Genomic DNA, 20,073 nt, shown 5'->3' with positions numbered 1-20,073 from the left:
TGAGCCTTGAGGCTGCCCAGGAAACATTCCTGGCTGATGCAATGCAACGCAGAGGCTTTGATGGATGTGAATTTGAAGTGTTCAGGAAACACCCAGGAGGCCACTGATGAAGGGGCAGGTGGTAGGAAAGGCAACAAAGGTTAGGCTGTATAAAGTTTTATGAAGCTTGGTCAGAAGTCTGGGTTTTACCCTGAGATGGACAGCTGTTGGAAGGTTTTGAACTAAGGAGAGAAAGGATCTGATTCACATCAATTGAATTCCTCTGCTGTGTGGGGAATAGGCAGTAGGGGCACAGGTGCAAGCTGGGAGACCAGTTAGGACACTGCAAAGGTGAGAGTTGACAGAAGTTTGGGTTAGGGTGGCAGCCCCTGAAGTTCCTTTGAAGGTAGAACCAATAAGATTTGTTGGTGGGCTCTCCATAGTGGTGAGAGAAAGAGAAGTCAAGAAGGGTGACAGTGTTTGTAGCCTGAACAGCTGGGTACAGTGTAGCTGTCATTTACATTTCCAAAGAGGAACATATTGGCGGAGGTGCCAATTTGCAAGTATTTGTGAACTATGAAATGATGTATCAAGCAAAAAGTTCATGCTGGTGTACACTGTCATTGACCTGATTAAATTTTCATCTCGTATAGACCTAAGGATGAAAGGGAGGCTGTAAATTGTGTTATGAATTGGAAATCTCAAATCCTGACGAACATTTGGGTCTACTTGGGAGAGATGGGAAATGGTCTTATATGGAAAAAAAAAATCAGGAAATTTAGTCTTTCATGGCAAATAAGTAGGCTATAGAAGAAAGAGAAGCTAAATGACTTAGCCAGAGTGAAACTTATACATTCCCTAGAGCTTTGCCAGGGATCTTGACCTTGAGTAGGTGTCTTTTATGTTTCCGAGTTAATTTTTTTCTTGTAGGTAAATAAGCCTGTCTTTCTGCTTGATTCCAGCTGGGGTATGGCGGTCAATGTGTACTCTACCTCGATAACCCAAGAGACTATGAGCAGACATGACATCATTGCATGGGTCAATGACATAGTGTCTTTAAACTACACAAAAGTAGAACAGCTTTGTTCAGGTAAGAGATTATCTTTTAAGTCTTTACCTAAATGTTTACTGTCTATCATGTGGAACGGGATTTCATGACTCATAGATGATACACTTGGGGTAAGAAAAATATAAATCAAAAGTCAGGTATATGACTTTTGAGCATACGAAAAAAATGTTTATTAGTATCTCAGCATATAGACCACCTGGACAGTCTCTTGCTTGAGCTATTCTGATGCCTTCTAACTGGTCTCCTGGCTTCTCTCTCATCCTTGCCTGTCACCAGACTTTTCTAACCAAAACCCTTTGGAGACTCCACACTATCCTCACTGTAGGATAAAATTCAAGCTCCTTTAACATGGCTGAGAAGTTTCTTTCCATTCTGGCTCCAACCCATCACCTCAGTTTCACCTTCTGCTTCTCTCTTCCCAAATCTCAGCCCCATAAAAATATTCTCTGTTCCCTAAAGACTTCTTGCCTTTTGCATCCCCTGGCTTTTCTCATATATAGTGAAATCCTGTTCCTGCTCAATTGCTGCCACCTCTATGAAGCATTCCCCTCCCCCAGGCTCCATGGTGTTCCCCTCCTCTACACGCAGCCCTGCAGTCCTGCCATGACACTTACCACACGGTACTATCTGGCTCTTACTCCCTCTGTCCTTGAAGGCAGGCCTCTAGTTGTTTGTTTTCAGGTCCATCATACTGGTGCAGAGTAGATCTGTACAAAATGCTATTGACCTAAATTTTTTAAAAAGTAAAAATATTTTAGTACATTGGTAAACTGCAGGCATGTTATAAAAACATTCCAATAGCACCTTAAAGTAATTCATTCTCCTTTTTGGGGGCATTTTTTAATTGTGGTAACACATTAACATGCAATTTGTCATTTTAACCATTTTTAAGTATACAGTTCAGTGGCATTTATGTGCTTTTATGATATGTTGAAGTAATTCTTTTTTATTGCATGGGCAGACACTGGGAATCGAACCCAGGTCTCCAGCATGACAGGCGAGAATTCTGCCTGCTGAGCCACCGTGGCCTGCCCATAATTCGTTCTTGAATTAGATTACTTATCAAATAAATAAATGGATTAGATTACTTATCAAATAAATAAATGGTCCTTCTTTGGGAACAGAAAGTATTTTCTTCTTGTGAACTAATAGGTAAGAGGTTGCCTCGTTACCTCTGGCTCTAACATGAAAATCTGTTAGTCAATAGGAAATATCATTCAGATGTATTCATATGAAATTCCCTGAGACATAGTAGATATGAAGGCGTCATCAGTTTTAGCTGATGCAGCAGTTTTGTTCATTCTGCTTTCTTTCCCAGTGGGTCATGCGTGAAAAGATTTCACTCAGTTCAGCAAGAATTTGGAAACCACTGATGTCTGAATAAATGCAGTAGTCCTACTCAGGTCATTCCTAAACCTGACACTCACCAGTTTTTATCCTTTCCTTTTGCCAGATCTGGATTTGATCAGAGGGAGACTAGAGGGCCAGCTTACAGTAACCTTGACACCTCTTTTCCCTTGATCATTTTGCCCACAGAGAGGCCAGAGAGGTTGGCCAGAGTCCAGGCATTTTCTCACCTGCCCTCTCCGGGCCCAGGCTTTGGGCCCTGGTCCTGTGATTTCTTAGGGCAGTAGTGAGTGCTGACCAACCAGCTCTTTGCCCTCAGTACAAGCTAGAGAAAGGCTGACTTAAACTGCAGCAGTGTGCTAGGTATTTCATTTTTGTCCTGAAAGTTACATTCAGAAACAACCCTGATGTTGCATCTCAACTTGAGATCTCCACTCAAATTTTAAAGTACCTATGATGTTTTTGCTGTTCGTTTTTGAAGCTCTCTACCGTCTTATTTTTACTTTGCTGAAAAAAAAGTTTCCCTGATATTAGCGATTCCTTTGTCGACAACACATGCCACTTGGTATGGTAGCTGTTTGTGGCTCTGTCCTTAGGTCACTGTGAACAGGAGTTAATCCGTTTCCTCCTTGGATTCTGGTCCTTAGCACAGCGCCTGACAGGTACTGTTTTCTCAGAAGTGCTCATTTTAGATAGGAATGAACATCAGTTAGTGATTGCTAGAGACAAAGACAAAAACGTCTACCTCACCTGCCGAGCGGGTGTACGTACATGTGGATGAAAAAAATAGGGCTGGTTGTCAAGAAAGAGAGACACAGGAAGGAAGGGGATAAGGAAAAGCAGTTGTAGACAGCACTCAGTCTGGGACTTGAATGTTAAAGGAAGCAGGGGTGGAAGGGTAGTTCAGTGATAGAATTCTCATCTGCCATGTGGTGACCTGGGTTCTATTCCCAGTCCATGCACTTCCCCCCAAAATTCAGACAAACCAGCAAAACAAACAAAAATGCAACAAAAGGTGCTGCAATAATGAGATGCTCACATTGAAAAAATAATGAGATGTGACCCCACCATACAGCATACCAAAAAAAAATTTTTAAAGGAACCCACGCAGAGCTTCCTCTGCAATACACTGGAGAGTTTTTGATAACAAATGGAGAGCAAATTAGAATTTTTTTTAAGATATAGTAGTAACTGTTTATGAGTAGTATAGATAATTTCTTTGCAGATCCTTTCAACTTTCTCATAAGTCTTTAATGCAAATTCAACAAAATCTTAAGCAGCGTTTGTGAAGGTTTCTTGTAGCATCCCTTTTGTATAGTTATTTTAAAGAAAGTAATTGGTGTACATTTTACGGCCATTTATATCTCCATTGTTATGAAGTATGGCACACTGAAAACTCAGAAGCAATTTTGATCCCGGTTGAATAGATGATTTTCATTACAATGACTTAACTTGCTACCTAAGGTTACAAGGGTGACAGTTCCAAAAAATAAAGTGGATTTAGAGATTCCTTTGTGCTCTGAAATCAGCACCTCTTACTCAGAAACATGTTAAACTCCATAGTAGAAGGACAGGTAGTTTATTTTAGGCAGTAGTTTCCTCAAAGTATAATCTGTAGGCCATATCTATTTATAATCTCCAGGGTGCAGCGGGGGTGGGGGTTAGGGTTTAAAAATGCAGATTCTTGGGATCCTTGACCTTCCAATTCGTATCCATCTCTGAATATGGAGCCTAGAAATTCGTATTTTGACCACCACAAGTAATTTTGCTGCCCCCTGGAGCTTGCAGTAGATTTTAAAGAAACCCCAAGCCACTAAAAGTAAAATTACGTTTTCCAGAACCAATGTGGCACAGTTTCCTTATTTATAATTTAGTCTTTGACTTTTCTCTTGTCTTCAATGATGGCATTTAATAGGAGAATGCTATCTCTGTTTATTTATTTATGAGTTTATTTATTAATACCCTTCATTGTTCTAGAAGGCATTTTTAGGCAGCTAAGGATAGTGCAGTTAGGATGAGAACAAAACCAAATATTATTGACCTAAGTGATTTATCTTTTAGAATGTTTATGAATAGTCAAATTTCTTGGATCAGATATTTTTCTTAAGGTTTTATTTTAATCCCTTTTAGTTTACTGTGTGGGATTTTATTTTAGTAGTATGCTCTGGGAAACCATACACAAAACATCTTCACGTATTTACACCAAATTTTTTCTTGTTCGACAAAATCAAAATTCTTACTCTGTTTCCTTAAGCATTATTTCAATCCATAAACCCTCCTTTGCCTCTTTTCCCTGTTTTCATCATGTCTTATTTTATTTCCAGGCAAGACATCTCCCCCCAGCTAACAAGAAAACTAACGTCACCTTTTCTTTAGCTCATAAAGAATTGAAATACTACTTTACATTTGCGGTCCTTTTTTTTTCCCCTCAGAATTTTCAGCCTTTAGGTAGCATCTTATTTGTTTTCATGTAAGCATTTTAAAAAGTTCTGTAAAAGAAAGCTGTGTGAAAAGTTATAAAGCTTAGGAGGAATACATTACAGAAAATTGCCAAACAATGAAATGGCTCTATCTTTATCTCTTGTTATTTTACCTCAAGGATGTAAATAGATGAATTTTTTTTCTTTGAACCTTAAATATGAGCCATGTAATCTTATGTATATTTGCCTTGCATTTATGTCTTTTCAAAAGCAACCTTAAACTTTAAAAGCCTGTGCTCAGTAAACCTCGAGTGCTATCCCTGGTGTGATGGCACGTTTAAGATGACAGTGCTCTCCTAAACTGAGGCTGGTTTTGAATATGAATCATATTTGTGGACTTCCCATGGTGGCTCAGTTTCGACGTGTTTCATTTTTTGTTCAGTTGCTTTATAAAGTTTATATGGCTGTCTAGAAGGGGTGGGGAGATATTTTGATTTCACTGTACCTCTGGCCTAAACCAGTGTAGGCCCCATTTTCAAGAGGGAAAATGGAGAGCCAGGTGCTAAAAGTTCCTTTGAAAAAAAAGGATATAGCAACTCCAGATACCTTATTAAGATAACAGAAAAATTAGATGACTGTATGGAGAGGAAGAGGGAAAAAGAGATAGGAGTGGAAGAAAATGTGTCTTTTTCCTTCTTCCTCTCCCTTCGCCCCCTAGCCCTAACATACTAACCCTCCTTTAAAACTTAGTTCTCACATGCATTTTTCCATGTCCCAGTCCTCTCCCCTGGCCTGGAGTCTAAGCAGCAAAGCCACTGAGTCCTAGGCAGGGTCACAGCCAAAGCTTGGCACGCTGCGCTCCAGACCTAAGACTGTCCTGCCCGTCAGAAGGCCGGTGCAGCCTGCCCTCCTGGCTCAGTGCGACCGTCCCTTCCTCCTCTCCACTCCCGCCATGGGACAAGCAAACAACTGACTTATTAACCATAGTGAGATGCAGTCCACGTGTAAGGCAGGCGCTGCCTGCAATTGTCACTGTATCCAGCTGTGCTGCTTAACAGTCCAGTTATTTTCCTGAGATTTTACTATTTTAATAAGATGCCATTTGAATTGAACCATTTTTTAGATGGAAAAGTTAGGTCTTTTCTTGGCTAGTTTAAAAAAAAAAAAAAGAAAGGAAAAAATGATCAGGATTTGATTCACTTTCGGTTTGTGCTTCTCCAAATTGGCTCAAGCTCTGTCTTGAGTTGAGTTTCGCATGTTTTCTTCTTTCAGCAAAGCATCTGAATCTGGCTGATTGTACGACAGTCACGCTAGAGTCCTGTGTGATGGCTCCATGGAGGGGACTAGGGTTTACATAACATTTAGGACCCCACACAGGTGTGAGCATCGGACCCTCCTGCCCCCTCCCACCCAGGGCCTGCATTACAGGTACTGGGGTTTTGCCCTTGTGGCAGTTTTTCTTGAGCCCAGCAGAGTGTTCTTTGTGCCCATTTTTGGCCACAGATTTGTCTTCGTTGGAAAGGTTGATCCCAGCCTAGTATGGTGTCCCGTGTGCATTCTCTCTGCGTCCACAGAGGCCTCGGTCAGGAGCTAGGTTAGTGATGAAATCAGCTCAGAGTCTAAATTTAGTAGGGCTTCTCTTGTGAAGCCAAGTGTCTGTAAGCTCCGGAGCTTGCTTAGCTTTATGAAACGAAGGACTGTTATTGCTGGAAGACAGTTAAGTCACCTTGAGATATAATTGTATTATATGGAGGGAGTATTAATCTTGTGATCAATTACATAAAGGGTAGGTTTTTTGTTTTGTTTTGTTTTTGCTGATAAATTTTCTCCCTAATTTTATTTGGTTGAAGCCAATTTTAAAATCTGTTTACTTGGCCTCAGCATACAAACTGATTGGAGAGAAAAGTGGCAAAAAGCGAGGTGGGTCATGGGGCAGGGTCCAGCTTCTGTTTTAATTGCTTCAGTGGGTAATACGCTTGTGTCTCCACTAATACATGAGTTGAAAGGGAGTTTATCTGGGGAGAAGAATATAGAATATATTAGTTCTTATTCCTTCTACATTTGTTTATTCACATATCTTGACACTTTGTACTGAAAATAAACCTAATTTAGTGTTTTTTTATTGGACTTTTTCTGTTTGTTTTGGTTTTGATTTGCTTTCTGCCTTTTATAATGCTGTTTAAATGCCACAGTGGGCAAAGTGTCAATTTACAAAATTGGCCCTATAATTTTCTTTTTACATATATGCATGATATACCTGTCACATATTCAGTTCTGATAATCAATTTGTTTTCTTTAACGAGTTTTCAGCCCTTCTTTGATTAGGTTTTGGGGAACTGATGACAAATGAGAAGTAGCCTTTTCTTAGAAGAGCTTAGTACAGCAGGGTACTGGCCTGCACAAGACTACCAGGCTAAAGCAAGCACTGTCTTGGAAGATGTAAGGCAGGGGGTGGGGAGATGGGGAGTCCTTGGAGACCGGGTTCTGATTCCTGGGGGGTGGTCTGCACTGCCCGCCTGGCTTAGAATGGCCCTAGTTTGGGAAACACCCCAGAAGTGCCAGTGCACAGGACAAGGTATGGAGTACTTAGTTTCATCCACCCGACTGGCTCTCCACGTGGGGTGGACTTACTCTTATTACATGGGGATTCCAGTCAGTAAAAGGATGTGTTTGCTTAGGTACAGTACTTAACTACACGGAGCACGTTGTCTTCTGTGAAGAGAAGTGTAAAGGGCTCTCCCTGATGATCTCATCATATCAGTATGTGAAAATTGTTTTCTTCTACTTATTTGACGCAACTGTGTATACATACGGGATACTCTCATGAAGCCGTAGGATTGTTATCTTCTTTGGGAGGAATACAAAATAATCTTGAAGTCCGTAAAGACAGCCTCTGTGATAACTATTCAGGTCTCTCACCCACATATGTGTCATGAGACCACATTAGCATTCTCACAGGAATGTACCTAAAGATGCATCTTTCTGTTCTTTTCCATTTCTACTGGAGTGTCTCCAGGGTAACAACACACACTTGTAAACCATGAGAAATTTAAAAAAAAAAAAAAAAGGCTGGGGAAATTTAAGCACCTGAAATATAATTATTTTATTGAAGGTTGGCAATATATACAGTATATTTTGCTAAAAATTAAGGAACAAGTAATCAAAATGTACTTAATATAGTGCCTTAACAGGGGCAGATCAAATTGGTGGCATATTATTAGAAACTTAAATTAACAGTGGCCTTTGAGAATTCATAGTAAGATCACAAAAATTTTAATAAGTGTAGGAACCTGTACAAAGCAGTAGTACTGGTTAAATCTTAGCCTTTCATCTCTTGATATTTTCCCTTATCTGGGAAAAAATTCCCAGATGTCATAGATGAGTCAAGTCTTCAGGGTTCTTAGTAAGTATACCACTGATTCACAAATTCTTGATCATACAGTTTCCCCTTGGGCTGAGGTTCTTTTTCTTCTAATCTACTATAGCAAGACCCAGCCCTTGAGTTTTTGCTGCTCAGAAAACATGAATGAGTGCAAGCATGTGAGTCCAGAAATGAGACTCACTTCAAGGTGATGAGGGTGATGCTGAGAAGAGTATGAATTTTAGACCAGTTAATAAGCCCTGAAGCCCCAACACCAAGCTTCTAGCCCCAGGGGTTTCCGTGAAGGGGTCTGGAAATACAGGGCTGAAGCCCAAGAACATGGTGGTTTTAAGACTGGTTTATAATTCATAATTCTAATTACAGAAATCTTTAGGGCCCCTTCTCTTCCCATGTTTTCTGGTGAGATACTTACTTTTAAAGCATATGGCAATATGCATATTTTGAAGTAATTCACTGAGATCTATTAAAAATGTGTCTTAATAAGAAAAAAAGTGTATGTTCCAACATGTGGAAAGTTATTTTGATTTTTCTCAAGATGTCAGTTACTTTACATGATGGATTTATTCCTTATAAAACATTATTTTCTATTCATATTGCTATTTTTGCATTCCCTTTTCTCCTTTCCACCTTAAATTATCTAAAGACTTTAACAATAAAAGCATACATTTGAGAGAAAATAGTAATTTTCCTTTTATAAATGAGTTTGTGATTGCTTCAGCATCTCATTTATTTATCTGGAGAAAGGCTTAAGGACCAGCAAAATCCTCAAATGTTTTTTGGTAGATAGTAGAAGATCTTAGGAATGTGTTCATACCCTTCTCTGGGTGGGAGGCTCCAGACTCATTTCCTTCTTGGTCCTTTGCCCTTTAAAGCTAAAATGTACCTTTTGGAGATTCTTATTTCACATGTGAAACAGACCAATTCAGGCCCATTCGTCTTCATAGTTCTGATTATTATAAGCAGGCACATAATACATAGTTTTATATTTTAGGGGCATAATGATGTTATAAGGCCTCAGCTTTTATATATATCTACCATTTTCGGTGTACTTTTATATGTATTATTTCATTTAATTCCTACATCTTCCTGTGAGGAAGATAGAATAGGAATATTCGATTCCTAATTTATACAGTATAAGAGGATAAAAGTTTGAAAAAGCCCAGTATTCACACTTGGTGTACTAGACCTCGGATCTCTGGATCACAGCATCATGCTCCCTTTGCTTTCTGGTAGCTGTGGATGGGATAGGCGGTGCATGGTGTGGGTGTGTTTCTGGGTTTTTCTATGTTCATTCATCAGGAGCACATGAAAGATCTACTCCTTTAGGAACAAAGGAAATAAAAAAGAAGTCTGTGTCCCCACTGTTCGACATTTTAATTTAAGAAATGAGAGATATCTGAAAATTCTCCTACCTAGGACAAAAGTGTATCTTACTGGTACGTTGCCATCAAGAACTTTCTTACTGAAAGTAGAAAGACACTGGTAGAAACACACAGGCATTTGTTCCAGGTCTCATACTCCTTCCTTATTCTTCCTGCTGGAGAATGGGAGAAGGAAAGAGTCTCCCCTTTTCTCTGCCTGTCCTCACTCACTCTCCTACGCTAACCTCTCTTTCCCTACAAGCAGGGCAGGTATGGCACTGAGATTTTGTCACTTACCTTAGCTTTTCACCTCTTTCTTAAAAATTCCTGGCTGCTATTTCAGGAGTACCCAGGGTACCAGTGTCAGACTCATCAGCAGCCAGGATAGTGCACCCGTATAAATGCATTCATGCACGTGTGCGCATGTGTGCATGTCCCGCTGCTTGACTCCCAAGCATGTGGGCTCTTTTCATTCCTCGTTGACTCAGCTGTGCTTTAGTAAGTGTCTGACTGAGAGGATGTCTTGACTCCATTTTCCTTCTTTGGGGAAAATAGAACGTCTTAAGGAATAATTTTATTTATAAGCTTGGTACCCCAGAGGATTTTATTCATCAAGGTATCAATTTTTCATCTGTCTAATTCAGTTCAAGCAGCCTATATTGCAGTAGCTATGCTAACAGATTACATAAGTATTTCTCCCTCTACTTATTTAATATGGAAAGTTGATGTTTTCTTCTAAAAAAGGGATGGGCTAGCTCAGCATTTAAAAATAGCCCCCCACTTCCGATCCAAATCTGTCCTCTTATTTCCATACCAGTTTTCCACTTGCAGCCAATTGCAGCTCCTGCCCCTTTTCCATGTAGAAATTCTCCAGCTCCCAGTGGTTTCTGGTCATCGCAGATGGCTCTGCCTGCCCAGTCTTAAAGAGCACCTCACCAATTAGCTTGGAGAGATGGATAATTAAAACACCAGTCATACTGCTGTTTGGCTCCCTTGGTCTTTATAGTGAAACAACTCATTCTGCACCGGGAACAGAAAAGTTTCCTAGAGGAAGCGTTTGGTTTGAGTTTTGAAGAACTAGAAGCTTCTATTCCAGATGAAAGGAGACAAAAACACATTTTAGGCAGAAAAAGTTTGAGGCAGAAAGAAGGTAAAAGTGTTGTATGCGCACATATGCACACGTAGGACATTTGAGGCTTATGTCAGAAGGCAGAGCAGCAGCAGAGAGGGACTTAATGTTTCAAGTAACAGATGCTATAGTATTCAAAGGAAAGAAAAATAGTTACAGTCTAGAAAATCTACCTACCGTTGCTTGGGTTGTTGGCCCTAGTACTGGGCCTTGGAAATTTAGTGAATGATCAATGAGTATTTATGGATTCGAATTTAATTCAAGTGCTATTGAAGTTACATTTTCCAAGTGGTTCGGATTCAGGCTAAGAGAAAAATGGGAGACTTTTTTTTTTTTTAACTTTTTTTTATTGTATAATATGACATATACAAAGCAAAGGAAAAAAAAGCAATAATTTTCAAAGCACTCTTCAACAAGTAATAACAGGACAGCCCCCAGAGTTTGTCATGGGTCACCATACCATCGTCTCAGATTTTTCCTTCTCCAAAAAATTGGAGGCCAGAAGGAATAAATATATTTTTTTATATCACAATTGACTTTTTTGTGAAAAATAACATATATACAAAACAATAAATTTCAAAGGATAGTGCAACAGTTGTAGAACAGATTTCAGAGTTTGGTATGGGTTACAATTCCACAATTTTAGGTTTTTACCTCAAGCTGCTCTAAGATACTGGAGACTAAAAGAAATATCAGTATGATGATTCAGCACTCATACTCATTTGTTAAACCCTACTTTCTCTGTATAGCTCTACCATCACCTTTTTATCTATCTCTGCTCTCTAGGGGTTTTGGGGCTCTGCCCATTCTAGCTTTTTCACGTTGAAAGGGCTGTCAGTAATATGGGGTAGGGAGATGGATCTAGCTGATGTTTTGGAGAGGCTGGACCCTCTAGGTTTCAGGAATTATCTGGTCCAGGGACCCATCTGGAGGTTGTAGGTTTCTGGAAAGTTACCCTAATGCACGAAACCTTTGTAGAATCTTATGTATTACCCTAGTTGTTCTTTAGGATTTGCTGGAATGCTCCTGGTTAGGGTTTGGCAAGTTATGATAGGTAAGCATTGTCTAACTGAAGCTTGCGTAGAAGTGACCTCCAGAGTAGCCTCTCGACTCTGAACTCTCTCAGTCACTGATATCTTATCTGTTACACTTTTTCTCTCCCTTTTGGTCAGGATGGTATTGTTGATCCCAGGGTACCAGTGCCAAACTCATCCCTGGGATTTCATCTCCCATGCCACCAGGAAGAGTTTTACCCCTGGATGTTGTGTCCCAGGTAGAGAGTGGAGGGTAGGGAAAATGGGAGACATTTTGAATTAAGGTATCATTTTAGATATGACTTTTGTGTTTTACACCTTGCTTTATTCATTCCTGCAGTTAGTAGATATTTAACTACCAACTGAGCACCTCCAGTGTGTTAGATGGTGAGCTACAAGTGGGGGCTACAGCAATAAATAAAAAACAACACAAATCATACCCTGAGACCCATTCCTTTGCTATCAAAGTTCTCCTTGCACACATTTGTATCCAGAAAAACAAGTTCCTTTTCCTTAGCTTATCTGAGAACAAAACAAAGCTAGAACAAGGTTCCTGGACAAAAGTAGATATCTAGCCCTACTGACTATCAAACAACTTAGAATACTAATGGATAGATAGTCTGTGCATGTGAATATCCGAAATACTTGTAGGCCATCCAGTGTCTATACGACTAAGATCATCAAGCAAGTATTCCCAAATCCTGCTGCTATTTAAAACTTTTTCTAACCTCTTTTTTTAATGTGTTTTTAAATTTACAGCTTATCAGACATGAAAAAGGAGTGTCAGAAAGCACTGTCAAACGTTTGGGCATGTTAGAATTGCATACGTTGAAGCAGAATAATTGAATTGCTTGGCAAGTTCTTAAATAACCATCACTGCAGATTAGTTTTTTCCCACCCTGAAACCATTACGTAATTCTGGCAGATAGCAAGTTACATCCCTTTTGTCCCCTCCTTTCCAAGGGTGTGTCGTAACCCAAATATTAATACTCATAAGCTTTTATGACCAAATTTTTTGAAAGTAAGAAGCATATAAATGTGAAATTAATGCCAGTACTATTTCTTACAATTTCTTTTCGCATTGTCCATAAAAGAGTATCATTCTCCATTTTTATTTTTCCTATATTATGTTTGTGCATTGGAAGAGTTTTGAAAACCTGCAGAAGGAGCCAAATTTTAATCAAAATGTGTATGTCCACTTTAAAATTACACGTTATTGTGTTAAACCCTATTGTAAAAAAAAACCTTTCCTACTTTCTTTTTCTTTTTCTTTTTTTTTTTCAGTCAAAATTAAATTCCATTCCTCTTTTATTTTTCCTGTGGTCGTATGATTGAATTCCTGAAGTAAACACTGTGCATTCCTCATACTTCTAATACTAGAATTGTTCTTGGAAAAGCAACGTCTTCTGGAATTAGCTTATGAAATATAAAGAAAACAATTCATTTTGGAACAGTATTTTGTTATCTTATGTGTCGCAGCCTACATGGCTGCCATGTGGTAGCTACTCTTGAGTTCCTCACTAATCACTCAGGGCTTACTTTGGTACCACTCCCAAGCCTCTGGGCTTTCTTTGGCCCCAGGACCTCTTAGGGAGCTAGGGAGAAAGGCGCGCCCTCCTCTGGAAAGCTGCAGTACTGGTATTGGAAAGAACTGGTGGAGCAGTTAGAGGGGGAGTGAAGAAACCTCTACCTGCAAATCCTGGAGAGAGGATAAAATGGTTTAGATCTAGAGAACAACACTAGAGCTCCAAAGGAGTGTGACCTCAGCCACACGCCGGTCCAGTCACACCACCCTGTCGCACACAGCATACCAAAAGCCTCCCCGTCATCTGTAAGACCTGAGGTTCCCATAGTGGCCTGGCTTGTAGTGGGCACTTGCTCATAAATACCTGTTGGTTGGATGATATGGGAATTAATTATAATAATATAATAATGGTTGTAATTATATAACATAGTAATTATATAATAATAGTTCAGTAGAAATTCCTGGGAAATTGGGGAAAGTTTGTGTTTCTCTTAATCTCATTTGCCCTAAAAATATATTCTAAATTGGAACTTAAAAATGGCATAGTTTAGACACCCTCTTCTAATGACATTTGTGCCCAGAAATCTTCGCTGGCTCTCCACTGCCTACCAAGTTAAATACGAGCTGCTTTTCCTGGCATTTAAAACCTTGCACAACCCTGTCCCAATCCATCTTTCTAGTGTCCGCCCCCACTACCGCCCTGCCCATAGCCTACCCGTCACCAAATGCACTTTTCACCTGTGTGCTCAGAGTCCCTGTCTTTGCTTGGAATGCTTCCTTGGAGGACCATCTCAAATGTCACTTTCCCCCTCTTCTTCCTGTCAGCCTTTACGAGATGTCGGTTCTCCTTCATGTCAGTTTTCTGAGCTCAGTAAAGTCTTAAGAGTCATTGAGTACGTGTTTTAAGCCTTCGACGTTAGAGGTTAAGCCCCTTGAAGGCTGGAAATCACCATGCAAGTTTGAAGGGGCTTTATCTGTTTGGTTATATAGATTACTCTCTCTTTTATGGGCAAAAACCTTTGAACTTACTCCTTTAGTATTTTTTTTTGGTCTCTGCTATATAGTTGAGCATTTATAATTCTGTATTTTTTTGCAAATTTTTTTCCATGTGTATTTCTCTGGTCTTTCAAAACTAGTCAGTTAGGTCTTTGAGAGAAAAAGCATGTTTCTCAAGCATTTGTTGGCTTATTGTTTTTTGATTGATTAGCAAGCAAAGTGGCATCCCTCCATGCCACCTACAGATGGTCATTTCATTTCTATCCACAAAAATTAGTTAGAAAATCTCTTATCTTTTCAGAGGCTTTCCTCCCACTCAAAACTATTCTTAATGTAGATTTCCTCTCTTTACATAAACAATCATGTAATTTCAATACTAAACAAGGAATTTCGCCCACGAAAGCAAAAAAATACAAACAAATGTGTGAAGGGCTTGCCACAGTGGCTCAGCAGGCGGAGTTCTCACCTGCCGTGCTGGAGACCTGGGTTCGATTCTTGGTGCTGGCCCATGCAAAAAAAAAAAAAAAAATGTGGAAAATGCACAAGTGCACATGTAGAAAAACCATATCCCCTGAGACTACAGCTTTACAGAACTTTCTATTTTGATGATCCTGATAGGAAAAGTGACCTCTTCAAAACAGGTTTCATATATACCTTTCTGACTTGTTTTTCATTTGTAATGGGTGCTTTTTATACCTCCTTTTCTCCTCTATCTGGAATGCCAAATTCTAACTTTAGCTCTATTCTCAGACTCCAGCTTCTGGGACATCTCATTGCCAGTTTCAGTATCAGACTCCCTGGGAGCCAATAACATTTTGTACTGCACACCATTCCTGACTCGTGCTCTAAGTTCCTCTCCTCCCGCCCTCACTCTTGACTCCCGTGTAGAGCCCAGATCTCATTGTACAAAGTAGGACATTCACTCAGCTTCTTCTGCTAAAGTTTGATGAGTACATTACCATCAAGGAAATCACTGGTGGCAGAAATTAGGGGTGGGGCTGAGCAGCTGGCACTAGATCCTCAATTAGCAGATGAAAAGAAATCTTTTAAATCAACAAGATCATTCTTTACCTTCTATTTCTTCTTTCAGTTGACTAAATATTTTTCCATATTGATGAATCACAAGGCAGGTTTGAAGTTTTGTGGGGTTTTTCCCCTAAAGTATTTTAAAACACAAGATGACACATTATAGGGTAATTACAATTTAGTTCAATAAAACAACTGTAAATGGTACAGTTATGGGTCAGTGTTCTTTGTTTTCCAGTTCTCCATGTAGAAAAAGTTATAGTAGTTAATTTCTATGAAAATTACTCACGCAAATACCATTCTTAAAATATTAGCTTTTTTCTGTGTTTTGTATAATTCTCTGTTATCATCTCTAATTACTTCTCTAAAATTTACTCTTTAATAAAAATATTTGATCATTGAATTTTAATCAAGGGTTATTTGCAGTATAGACCTTTTACCACATTGAAATTTCCTTTTGAAAGACAAAAGAAAATATTCTTCATTCTTCTGTGTAACTAAGAAACAACTGATTTTCTATAAGTAAATATTTAAAATCAACTCCATAAATTGATCTCAATATTGGATCAGTTTTCTCTGTAATAGCTTTCACTGTTAATGTTGTTCTGCAAGTTTTTTTAATAAAAATCTGATTTAAAGGTAGCTACTTCTTAAAAAGTATTCTTGGTTCTTGAAGGCAGGTTGTGAATAGAGATTGTTGGTACTGTTGACTACGATTTGCTGCAGCCTTATAAGATTCTCAAAAAGGTTTTATATCATATGAATTAGCAAAAGAAAGAAAAAACTCAGGGCATTTATCAGATGAAAGCCCAACCTCATAGTTTGGCAAGGCCTTTAAATTTTATCTGCTTGTACTATTAAATATCCATTTGTCTGAATCATGATTGCTAGTTTATTTATTTATTCTTTTTTTTCAGAAAAGAAAAGAGATGAAAATGTTCTTTGACAGCTTACTCTAATGTAGAGAGGGAGAGGATGGGGCACTTTTCAACACTGTACACAATTCACATAAACCTTCTATTTCTACGCCTGCGGGAATTGAAATTTTCCTGCTGGTTATTACTTCTTCTCTACATGGGATCTGTTTGAAAGCTACTTGTCTCTGTGACTTATTTGCAATATGAATAAAAAGTTTCTGGCATGGCTACAGGCAGTGGGAAGAAGCAGAAGCTCAGTTGAGGACTGTGGGAATTCAAGGCAACAATCTCAGTTGAAACCAGATTTCTGAACTCTTCTGATCTCTGTTTTTGCATTTCTGTCTCAGGGCAGGTGAGGAAAACAGTGCCCTAAGTTCACTTGAACAGTGTTAAATAATACTGTCGTAACTGATGCTATCAAGCAAGCTTCCATCCATCCCAGGAATGTGAATGATGCTTATAAAAGCAACACAGGGCTGATATTGATGTAATACATATATGTATTTTTTTGGGGATTAGAACAATACAGTGGACTTTGGGATTTTGAATTTCTTTAAAATGCTAATCATTCAGAGTGTTATTTCACAAGTGCCATTAAGGTCTTCCAGCCTTCTATTTGTATAGGTAGAAAGATCTCTGCCAGTATACTGGGCATACACAGCACTGTGTTTTGCAGCCTCACTTTCCTCTTTGGTAAGCCCTGATTGCCCATTGGGGAATATTGCCCTCATCATGAGGTTGGGCTTTGGTAACAGATGTGGTTCTGTTGAGTCACATTCACTCAGGGAATGATAGGGCTGAATGCAAAAATAGAGCTGGAATGATTTTTCTGATTATTGCATAAAAACGGTATTCTAACATGAAGGATATTTTCATTGTTAATATCCAAACAGTGAAGGTGATGGAAAATATAGCTATGTTGCTGAATATGTAAATACCAAGAGCACAAGGAAGTGTATGTGGAAGCAGAATCCCCAGAACTGTAATCTGGAAAGGGCATGTGTGCACCGGGGAGCATCTTTGCAGCTGCTGCAGTGGCATTATCTCCACTTGTGTTGACTACAGCCAAAGATAGTGAAGACTAGAGTGAAGAGCACTGGCAAGCCTTAGTTACATGAGGGAAGTAGAACCAACAGACCTAGAATTACCAGAATCTTCTAATTTTAGAGCTTATAGATCTACCCCACCCCTACATTTTGCAGATAGGAACACTGCAAGAGGGATTAGAGGCGTGGCTCAGAGGCGTGTATGACATGTCACAGCCTATTCAGAATTAAGGCTTAGATCCACAAACTAGCAGTCCAGTTCTCCACCCCTACCCTCCTCTCTCTAGCTTGAGAGAATAAACTTTTTTACATAGCATTTGCTACCTCTTTATTCTTATAATGTCGGGTGTAACTGTTTAGATGTGACCAATAAAAGTTGTCATTCTTTTCTTCTAACCCTCCATCAATGTCAAACAGGCCTATGGAAAGTGGAAAAGGTGTTACTAAATCCCGCAATGATAGGAGGCATCTCTGTAGGATAGGTCCTCGGCCCATGGGAAAATCAAGTGGGCGACTTGCGTCGCTGTTCTTGGTAGAACCCGGTGTGGCTTGATGTCTCTTCCACAGATTATGTCACGTTTCTGTGGAAGTGCTGCAAGATGTTGAAAGCAATAATCTAGACATAGATGTATAGGGGCATTAGCTGCTTCTGGAAGTATAGATGGATATACACACACACATGAAATATATGTGATATATTTTATATATACATGATATATGTAAAATTCTTATGAGGATATACACCATAAAATCACTACCTAGGGTAGATTAATGATTTCTCTACCCAGCCCGAGATTCTGCTATGAATAGGAAAGGTATAACTGGCACCTCTAGTATCATCCTGGAAGGTACATGCATTCTCTTGCAGTTTTCTTTGTACTTCTGTATAGAGTTGTAGTCTAGAGAAGTTTCCAAACTTTCTTTGAACCTTTGTATTTTCACTTACAATTTCCTGGAAGCAGCATAGAGAACTGGAAATTAAAATATAGATATATATGAAGTTCAAACCAGAGTTTATAATTCCAATTCTGCTACTTGTTAGATAGGTGACTTTCTGAGTCTTGTTCCCAGATCAGTAAAGTAAGGTAATGATAATAAAAAATACTTGCCTCATAAAGTTACCATGGAGTTCAGAATGTTAAAAATAAATATGGAAGATTTATAGACTATAAAGCGTCACATAAATGTAGGGGTGCTCATCTCATACTTCTCACATGAGAGCTGATATGTTTCATAAACTTAGGTAACATTTCCTTTTTGTTGTCCAAGAATAGCCTTTTTAAAACCTCCGTTTATTCTGATATTACTCTACTGTTGCCAGTACTGGGATCTGGTGAAAATGAGGTTGTTTTATCATGCTTTTCCTGATTGTATAGACTTACATCATACACTGCCATCTTTTGAGTATGGCTATAATTCTCTAAAGAATTAATCACCAACTAGGAGACAGATTTTATTGGCCTAATTTCAGGCATCATCCTATTTGATCTCGCTACGATTAATATTCAGCACTGCTGATGACTTCTCCTTGCAGAAATTTCCCACTGCTTCTTCTCTGATGCTGAGCTCTCCTGGTTTTCTCCCTGATACACATTTCTTTCTCAGCTTCCTCTCTTTCCACTCGCGCCTTAAATGTATGCATTCCTAAAGACCTGAGCTTAGTTTTTTTTTACTTACAGAGTCTCAACCATTCTGTCTTCGAAAATGACTTTTTATGCTGCCTCAATATTCTTCCTCCAACTCATTCCACAACCCACTCCTGGCCCCATCGTTCCACTGAAGCACTCTTGTTAAGAGTTCTCAATGACCTCCAAGTTGAGAAATCCAGTGGTCTCTTCCAGTCCTGATTTTACTTGACTTCTCAGCAGATTTAAATCCTTGACCATTCTTCTCCCTTCCTTTGTTTCCCTTGACACATCACTCCATAGCTTTCCTTCAGTCCTCCTGGCATCTTCTCTGCCTCCTATGCAGGCCCTCCCTTCTCCACCCAACCGTTCAGCATCAGAATTCCCCAAGGTGCTCTTCCCTGTCACTCAGCACTCAGTTCCAGCTTCAATTACATGGATATATGGATCTATAAATATAAAATAATTTTTAAAAATCATTATTTTATGTATGCCATGAAAAACAAATTCAGAAGTATGTAATAAAAATAAATGCACGGGAAGATTTTTAGAAAAAAAGAGAAAGGAAGTTGTTATATAAACATTAATACATATTATAGGATTTAAATAGCTAAGAGTATGGAGCTGTCACAGGGACAGACATAAAAAAAACAGAACTTAAAGTCTATAAAAAGACTCAAGTACATGTATAAAAAGTAATATGTAGAGAAGATAATGTTTTAAATCAGTGAGAGAAAGTATAGATTATCTATTAAATGGTGTTGTTCAGTGCCAAGGATTTTGGTAAGAGAAACCAATCTTGGCAAGCTTAAGTAGAAGAGGAATTTACAGGAAGAATATTGACTAGCTCAGAGTCATCTGAAGGACTGGAGAACAAAGCTGAGAAGGTGTCGGGAACCAAAAGGATGGTGGGAAACAGCAGCGGTCCTGCCGTGCCCCAGGACAGTGTGGTTAGGATGCCCCTGTGTTGCTGCATCTCCTACAGGACTGTAGACCCTGCCAACTCCACTGTGACTAAACTTTAATGACCCCTGCGGGTGTATGTCACTCTCTCAAGATTCAGAGACCCAGTGAGATCAGCCCAGCTGGAACACACAAGAGGCAGGGCCTGAGTCAATGAGCCTGCGCCTTTATGCTGGGCACGGGGAAAGGGCTGTCTGTCTGTCTACCTTAGGCTGCTGTGTAGTGGGAGGCAGGGCACTGTAGCATCTCCCTAG

At 39.3% G+C, this 20,073-nt stretch overlaps 1 protein-coding gene across 3 annotated transcripts in view; it reads left to right on the top strand.

Moving 5' to 3' along the window:
• Positions 1-20,073, top strand: part of MAPRE2 (microtubule associated protein RP/EB family member 2) — a 149,953-nt gene that overhangs the window by 85,967 nt on the left and 43,913 nt on the right. For 2 of the 3 annotated variants that reach the window (XM_077135640.1, XM_077135641.1), the window contains one exon: positions 942-1,069. The exons of the other annotated variant lie outside the window; for it this stretch is intronic. In XM_077135640.1, the coding sequence (XP_076991755.1) occupies positions 949-1,069 (121 nt within the window). In that variant the 5' untranslated portion in view covers positions 942-948. The remainder of the gene's footprint in view (positions 1-941; positions 1,070-20,073) is intronic. 3 annotated transcript variants of the gene reach the window in all.

This window comes from Tamandua tetradactyla, chromosome 18 (genome assembly GCF_023851605.1).
Source record: "Tamandua tetradactyla isolate mTamTet1 chromosome 18, mTamTet1.pri, whole genome shotgun sequence".
NCBI lineage: Eukaryota > Metazoa > Chordata > Mammalia > Pilosa > Myrmecophagidae > Tamandua > Tamandua tetradactyla.
This window is presented reverse-complemented; position numbering and strand designations above follow the sequence as displayed.